General features: G+C 42.1%; 1 protein-coding gene across 1 annotated transcript; it reads right to left on the bottom strand.

The window, feature by feature from the left end:
• Positions 1–293: 293 nt before the first annotated feature.
• LOC129621736 (endogenous retrovirus group K member 113 Gag polyprotein-like) lies at positions 294–4,188 on the bottom strand. Its single transcript, XM_055538477.1, has one exon. The coding sequence runs from the start codon at positions 4,029–4,031 to the stop codon at positions 2,730–2,732; it is 1,302 nt and encodes a 433-aa protein (XP_055394452.1). The 5' UTR covers positions 4,032–4,188; the 3' UTR covers positions 294–2,729.
• Between the last annotated feature and the right edge of the window lie 4,659 nt (positions 4,189–8,847).

Raw genomic sequence — 8,847 nt, 5'->3', positions numbered from 1 at the left:
CAAATTTTTGTTTACCAAATTCAGGAATATGGGTAACATCCATTTGCCATATATCGTTTGGCAACAATCTTCGGGGATTAACTCCATAATGGGGGACGCTAAAAAATTGAGGACATGTTTGACACTGCTTAACAATCTGTCTGGCAGCTTTTTGAGTAATGTCAAATTGAAGTCTCAAGCTATTGCTGTTTTGATGGTGTAAGCTGTGAGAAGTCTTTGTCATTTGTTCTAATGAAGGAACTATCATACGTGTAGTTTTGTCAGCCAAAGCATTGTCTCGTGCTAAAGGTCTAGGAAGTCCAGAGTGAGCACGAATATGACCAAAATAGCATTTATTAACTCTGGAACAAATTAAATGTTGTATATCATGAAAAAGAGTTTGGATAGTAGAATTCAGGGTACCAATAAATGGAACAGTTTTAATAGTGTTTAAGGCTCTTATGATATATTGACTGTCAGAATATAAATTAAATGGAGCAGAAATTTGTAATAAAGCCTGAAAAACGGCAAATAGTTCTACTTCTTGAGCAGACTTATAATTAGTACGCCAGGTGGTGGTATTGTCCTGTATAATCAAACTAGCTATTTCATTAGAAGAGCCATCAGTAAATACAGTTAGGGCGTCAGCAAGGGGCTGAGAAACAACGATTTTGGGGAAGAGAAATTGGTGATAGTGAGCAAATTGCAAAATTTTATCTGAGGGATAATGATTATCAAGCCGTCCACTAAAACCAGCTAAAGCAATAACCCAATTGTTGCTAAACTGAAACAGCCAGTCCTGCTGAATTTTAGAAAATGGAACACATATAAAATGTGGGTCTCTTTTTAGATATACAGTGGATTCTGACCGCCCAAGAGTTATTAGGGCAGCAACCAAATCATAATAGGGGGTTAGTACCCGAGAGGGAGAGGCAGGCAAGTGAAGTCATCTTAAAGGCAATCCTTGGAATAAGACTGCTGTAGGAGCATGTTTAGTAGGAAGAATATATAAACCCCATTCTTGAGTATAGTCACAATAAGTAGCTTGTTGTTTAGACAGGGCCTGTTCAACTTTATCTAAGGCTTGTCTTCCCTCCAGAGTCAGAGTTCGGGGGGAAGTTGGATCAGGGTCACCTTTTAGAATATCAAAAAGAGGCTTTATTTCTCCTGTAGTTAGCTTCAAGTAAGGTCTTATCCAATTAATATCTCTTAACAGTTTTTGAAAATCATTTAAGGTAGCCAGGTTATCTTTACAAATCTCTATCTTTTGAGCTCGAAACCATTCATTTTCCAGAAAAAAACCCAAATAAGAATAGGGGGGGAAGCGTTGCACCTTTTCTGCTGTGATAATCAAACCATAATCCTGTAATGTATTTTGTATATAAGCAAATGTTGTTAATAGCAACTCCTCATCTTGATAAGCCAAAAGAATGTCATCTATATAATGAATAATATATACTTGGGAGTACAAGGACCTAGTGGTTTTTAAAGCTTGAGCAACAAATTTTTGACAGAGAGTAGGACTATTAGCCATTCCCTGAGGTAAAACTTGCCACTGATATCTTTTCATAGGTTTTTTATAATTTGTAGAAGGGACATTAAAAGCAAATCTTTGACAGTCATTAGTGGCAAGGGGAATAGTATAAAAGCAATCTTTTAAGTCAATAATTATTTTGTAAGTATTTTTTGCAATGGCCATGGGGGTAGGCAACCCCGGCTGAAGGGGGCCCATCAATTCCATTGTTTTATTAACTTTTCGTAAATCTTGTAATAGCCTCTATTTACCTGTTTTTTTTTTTTTTATGACAAAAATAGGTGAATTCTAAGGTGAATTTGAGGGGGTAATATGGCCGAGAGCAAGCTGTTCCTGTACAAGCTGATTAGCGGCCGTGATCTTTTTTACTGATAGGGGCCACTGATCAACCCATACTGGATCGTCAGACTTTCATTTTATCGGATCAGCATGGATTGTAGGACGATCAATGACCCCTCCTAAAAACATCTTATACCTTTTTTATCATTTTTAACTGTAGGGATCAGGGGTTGTAAAGGCCCTTGTGAATTTATCTCCAACCCCTGATGGGGTAAAAGGCCTTGGTCTAACAATTGATTACTAATCTTTTTATCTGGACTATAAAGATATACCCCCATATTCATCATAACATCTCTCCCCCATAGATTAACTGGCAGTCCTGGCAAAACATAAGGTTGAAAGTGTCCTTCATGTTCTTCTTCGTCCCTCCATTTTAAAAAGGTTGAACTCTGTTCTGAGTTGTGTGATTGCCCAATGCCTTGCAAAGTAGAAATTACAACCTGTTTAGGCCATTCATCAGGCCAATGTTTTTGAGATATGACGGAAACATCTGCACCAGTATCCAAAATATCTTTAAAGGGCTTTTCTTGAATATACAGTAGAAGTTCAGGGCGCTGTTTATCAATGGCCTGAATCCAATAAGTGTCTGAAGACCCGAAACCTCAGGATCTTCGTTCTTGCTTAATGGCTTTTCCAACTGGAATTGTAGGAAGTAGAACTAATTGAGCAACACGTTGACCAGATTGTATTACTGTTATGCCCTGTGGCGAATGGGCCATAATTTTTATTTTACCCATATAATCAGAGTCTATGACTCCAGGGGCTACTAATAAATCTTTTATTGTAGTACTGTTTTTCCCCAATAGGAGGCCCATAGTGTTCTTCGGAAGAGGGCCAAAAATTTCAGTTGGCAAAGCCTGCATGCCCATTTTTGGAGTTAATACAGTGTAGGTGGAGGAACTGAGGTCCAATCCTGTACTCCCTGCAGTTGTTCTGAACAACTCGGCAACAGTTTTGCGTTTTGGCCCTGAAGCGTCTCCAATGTGGTCAGATTTTGCATCGCCCCGTAACATTGTTTCGGGGCCTGGGGCTGGCCCCTCACCCAGTTTCCCGAGACCGGAGGAAGTGGCTTTCCCTGTAAGTCAGTTTTAGAACGGCAATCCTTTGTCCAGTGTTTGCCTTTTTTACACCTAGGACAAATGTTAGGGGCTTGAGCAGGTCTCTGGGCTTGTTTCTGCAGGCAGTGGGCGGCCTGATGGCCCATTTGGCCACAAGAGAAGCAGCCAGAGCCAGGGACTCGAGGCCGACCACTAGTTTTATCCTGCTTTTGTTGCTGATACAGTACTTCTTTGACTGTCTTTTCTTGTAATGTCGCGGCCAAAGTTATGTCTTGAACATACGAAGGGCTGATATCGGCACAAATCCGTATATAATCGGATAAGCCTCCCTTTTTTCTGTAAGGTCTCAAGGCAGCTTGACAAGGCGAATTGGCATTCTCATAAGCAAGCTGTTTAGCCAACACCATCCCCGCCTGCTCATTCCCTATCACTTTATCAATTGTCTCAAGCAGGCAGGCAACAAAATCCTGATATGGTTCATCTGGCCCCTGGTGAATTTTAGATAAATCTTCAGTCTTTTTATCAGAATTTGGAAGTTTTTTCCATGCTCGCAGAGCTGCAGCACTAATCTGAGGGTAGGCTCCAGGCAAATAATTAAGTTGACTATTAGTGTCTCGATAATCTCTCTCTCCCACCATCATTTCATAAGTGGTATTCAGTCTCTGTCGCTGATTGATATCGGCTGTGATCCCACACTGCTCAGCAAACTCAGATTTCCATAGTAAATAATCTCCTCCAGATAAACAAGCTCGAGCAACCTGTTTCCAATCATTAGGTGGCAGATTTTGATTTCCTAAAGTCTCTACAATAGCCTGAGTAAACAGCGCAGTCGGGCCGTATTGTGCACAAGCCATTTTTAACTCTTTAAGTTGTTTAAAGGGCAGCGGTTCATAATACCTCTGCTGTTGAGCATTTTCAAATACTGGATAGATTCCTGAAAACCCGGGAATATGTTCTCTTTCTTCATTAGCGCGCTTAATTGCTTGTTGAAGAGGAGATAATAATATCTCACTTTTAATTTTTATGTTTTCACCAGGCAAGAAGCAGGGATAGATATAAGCTCTCGCGGTTCTACAAAAGGTGGAGGTGGATCGAGTCCAGCAAGAACCGAGGGAGGACATGCTGGAGGCACAGGCTGGCTGGAGTGGGAGTCTCCTGTGCCTCCTTTTTTACTGTTATAACAATTTTCTGAATTAAATTCTCCAGCTGTTCTTTAGAAAGCCCTGAATGCTTTAATTCCCCTTTTCCCGTGGGGGGCTGCATGTTAACCATCATCTCCCAAGGCACATCCTCTCTATGGTACTGAGCTGCTTGTTCATTTAACTCTTCCTGTTCATCAGAGCTTAACACATCATCACTCCCTCCAGCCTTACAAGCTGTTCCCTCAGGCACAGCATAAAGCGGCTCAGGCGGAGGGGCGGAAGGCTCTGCAACTTTGGGTTCTGTGGAATCCCTGAGAGCCGTTTGAATTTTATGCCCCTCATGTTCAGGATCCAGACAGTCTCTTATGAGAGTCCACAAAGAAAAAGCATCCACAGGAACACGATTGGGACCATGTAAGGAGTAATATGTCTGCAATTGTTTTCCTACTTTTTTCCAAGTTTCCAGACTAACTGTTCTTTCCTCTGGAAACCAGGGACAAACCTCTTCTATAAAAAGTAAAAACTTCTCTAGCTGTAACTTATTTACATGAATTCCCCTACCTTTTAACATAGTTTTCAACATATGTACAAATAACTGGCGGCTATTGCCTTGTCCCATGATTTATTACTCTCGACAATAAGACTCCCTGCCCTGTACTTTAATTAATTAGGAATTCCTTGTTTCTTACCTCAATCTTGGCGGGCAGCGGCCGTCGTCGCGCTCCGATTCCCGAGTCCCTGTTTGGGCGCCACCTGCTGGTGCTAGCCGGCAAAGTCGATCAGGTCCCGAGAACGTGCACAGCGGGGCTTGGAAAAGAAACTAAAGCAAGAGAAATCTACAACAAAGATGGGGTCGAGAGGTTCAGACACGTCTCCACGAAGGGATGCAGTCTGACACCAACTTTATTCAACATCTCATATTTATACAGAAGAGCGTGAGAAAGACAAGACAGTTAACATTTTCTTTGTTGACCTATACATCTTACAAACAGTCACAAGAAATCTTGAGAGCATGGGAATGGCACCCTGTTATTATTTCTTACACGAGATAACATTTCTCTGTGCGTGAGAAGTTTGCACAAAACTCCAGGTGCCTACAGTAAATAAGCACCTAATCTCTGGGGTGGCAGGACAGAGAGCTATGTTTGCAAACAAACCCTCAAAGACTGAGGCAGCTCCCAGAGCTGTGTCCTTCGGACAAAGGACCCCGTTCTCATGGACAGCTTCCCACAGGATTGGAATGTAAAAGTAGGAAATCAACAGTTACCTGGAATAACAGGCAAGTTTGGCCTTGGACTACAAAATGAAGCAGGGAAAAGGCTAACAGAGTTTTGCCAAGAGAACACACTGGTCATAGAAAACACCCTCTTCCAACAACACAAGAGGTGACTCTATACATAGACATCACCAGATGGTTAACACCAAAATCAGATTGATTATATTCTTTGCAGCCAAAGATGGAGAAGCTCTATACAGTTAGCAAAAACAAGACAAAGAGCTGACTGTGGCTCAGATCATGAACTCCTTATTGCAAAACTTAGGCTTAAATTGAAGAAATACAGAAAACCAGTTGGCCATTCAGGTATGACCTAAATCAAATCCCGTGTGATTATACAGTGGAAGTGACAAATAGATGCTCCTCCACATGATCTGCTCTGTTTCCAGTGATTACTAATGCATTCTTCATTTTATATACTGGGTTCTTCAGCTGCCAAATTTATGTTTGGTTCTTTTTTAGAGTTTCAATATCCTTGTTAAAGTATTCTGTTCATTAATTTTATTGCTAAGCCGATTGAACTGGGTTTCTGAGTTTTCTTGTACCTTGTTGAGTTTTTTTGTGACAGCTATTTTGAATTCTTTATCAATTAGATTGGTGGTTCATTATTAAAGAATCCGCCTTCCAATGCAGGAGACAGGTTTAATCCCTGGATTGTGAAGATCCCCTGGAGAAGGAAATAGTAACATGCTCCAGTATTCTTACTTGGGAAATCCAATGCAGAAAGGAGCCTGTTGGGCTACAGTCCATGGCATCACAAAAGAGTTGGCCATGACTTAGCAACTAAAAACAACAATCAGTTAGATTGCAGTATTCCATGATTTTAAGTTTGGTTTTTGGAAAACTATCATTTTCTTTCTGTGGAACAGTGTTACTGTGGGTATTTGTAGTGTTTGATAAGTTGTTCATCTACTGATACATTTCAAGTAACAAATACCCTTCTACTTGATTCTAATGATTCATTAGAAATTAAAGGCTTTTATTCTGTTTTCCCGTTGCTGTTGTTGTTGTTCATCCCTTAGTCCTGTCTGACTCTTTGCAACCCCATGGACTTGGGAAGATCCCCTAGAAGAAGAAATGACAAACCACTCCAGTATTCTTGCCTGGAGAATCCCATGGACAGAGGAGCCTGGTGGGCCACAGTCCATAGGGTTGCAAAGAGTTGGACATGACTGAAACGACCTAGCACACACACACACATATGCAACAAGAGCCCCTCAATTTTTAGGGCAAGATTTCCTCTAGCATAAGTTCAGTCACTCGGCCACGTCCAACTCTCTGTGACCCCATGGACTGCAACACTCCAGGCTTCACTGTCCTTCACCATGTCTCAAAGCTTGCTCAAACTCATGTCCATCAAGTTGGTGATGCCATCCAACCATCTCATCCTCTGTCATCCCCTTCTCCCCCTGCCTTCAATCCTTCCCAGCATTGGGGTCTTTCCAATGTGTCAGTTCTTCACATCAGGTGGTCAAAGTATTGGAGTTTTAGCATCAGTCCATCCAATGAATATTCAGGACTGATTTCATTTAGGGTTGACTGGTCTGATCTCTTCACAGTGTAAGGGACTCTGAAGAGTCTTCTTCAAGACTACAGTTCAAGGCATCAATTCTTCGGCACTCAGCTTTTTTTATGGTCCAACTCTCACATCCATACATGACTACTGGAAAAAACCATAGCTTTAACTATATGGACCTTTGTTGGCAAAGTAATGTCTCTGCTTTTTAATATGCTGTCTAGGTTGGTCATAGCTTTTCTTCCAAGGAGCAAACGTCTTTTAATTTCATGGCTGCAGTCACCATCTGTGGTGATTCTGGAGCCCAAGAAAATAAAGTCTGTTTTCTAGTAGGTGGCCCTATATAGCACAAGGTTTTGGTTTCTCTTGCTTGAGCTGCCTCTGGCTAGAATTGAGTGTTGCCAATTTATACCCTTCACTTCCTCTGTCAGAGGTGTCACCCTGAAGCCTTGTTATGGCTTCTTGTGCCTTTAGAGTCAGTGGTGCCTTGGTATTGCCAGTATCACTGGAGTTTCTGCCTGGGGCACCAGGATGGTGGGCTCTTCTGCCATGTGTAGAATCTCCTGAGTGTTGGGTTCTGCTGCTGCTGGGAGAGAGGGAGGCTGGAGGCCTGGAGAGATGAGAGCCAGGATGCATGGGAGCCTCTGCTGTGTTCAGTGTTTTAAGCTTCATAGGCTCTGCTGCTGTGGGATTGGGGGAAAGGCTCAGGCATCATGCGTACCTCAGTGGCTGGAAGGTCAGTGTCCCAGGCCCCACTGCCACTGCTGCCCAGTTACCTGTGGCCACAGGTGCACACATAACTGCAGCCTGGAGGCTCGAGTTGTACACACCACCTGCCCTGCTATTGCTGCACTCTCTGGAGAGCCGGGGTTGTGGGTACCAGCTCCACTATTCCCCTGGCCCCGCCTCCTCTGTCTGTTTCAGTCCATCCACCTTTAGATGTACGGGTATGTGGAGCTCCTTGGCATCCTCGTACGTTTGGTAGAAGCACCTCTGTCGAGTTGTGGATGTTCTACTGGGTGTATAATGAGGGGAGACACTGTGTCGTTCTGCCATGCTGCTGTTGTCACAAGACTCCATCTCTTAATGGCAAAATGGCAAGATCACCTAGCATAAGGAAATGTGGGTTGGGAGATGTCATTGGAAAATATTAGCTGTCAGATATATATATATATATATATGTGTGTGTGTGTGTGTGTGTGTGTGTTTATGTATATACACAAAGAGAAATAGTTTTTTTCCCCCAAAGAACAACAATATTAGTAAATTAGTCTCAACTTTTTTTCTGTTCTTTCTCAAGAATCAAGGTTTTCCCCCTGTGAGTGTCACTTCCTTCTCCTCTCCTCAGTATTTGGTAATAGCACACATGACTGCTATACACAAAAACATATTCTTAGATCAGGTAACTACTGCAGGCACAATGGCAGGTCTACGCAGTTCCTCACCTTAGTACGTGGACTTTTATAAAGAAGAGAATGGTTTGGCTTCTCAGGTTTTATTGCTAATCAAAAAATAGAGAATGAGGTATCGTCCCTAAAATTTAGATGCTACATGGATCTTGGTTTACTGGGTTTTTCCTAGAATTCTGAAGCAGATTTGCCAGTACTCTAGTGCCCTTTTTCCTGAATGTCAACTAATAACTTTTATTGTTTATTTTTTATTGCTATCTTTATGTTGCCTTCTGCTATTGAAGGAACATTCGTACTGCATGCTTGAACTTATATTAGTAGGTAACCAAGTGCAATTTTGAATGTAACACAAAGACGTTGGAATGAATGGGGTGGGTATTCTCTTAATGCAGCCCAGGGCCAGAGAAAGAAGGTGCCTCATACTCTAGTTAACTTCAGTTTGCTATAATGTAGTTGGATTACTAGGCGCTTTCAGTCAAAGAGTGCTGCTCCTAACTCTGTCCACCTCCAAGGTAACCCTGCTTTCCACGGGTAATTACATATAACTCTAGACACACGTGGATCCCTCAGCATCTTGCATCATATAGTGCTTCC

Source organism: Bubalus kerabau, chromosome 10, assembly GCF_029407905.1.
Source record: "Bubalus kerabau isolate K-KA32 ecotype Philippines breed swamp buffalo chromosome 10, PCC_UOA_SB_1v2, whole genome shotgun sequence".
Classification (NCBI taxonomy): Eukaryota; Metazoa; Chordata; class Mammalia; order Artiodactyla; family Bovidae; genus Bubalus; species Bubalus kerabau.
Note: the sequence above shows the minus strand (reverse complement) of the source record. Positions and strands in the feature narration are given on the sequence as shown.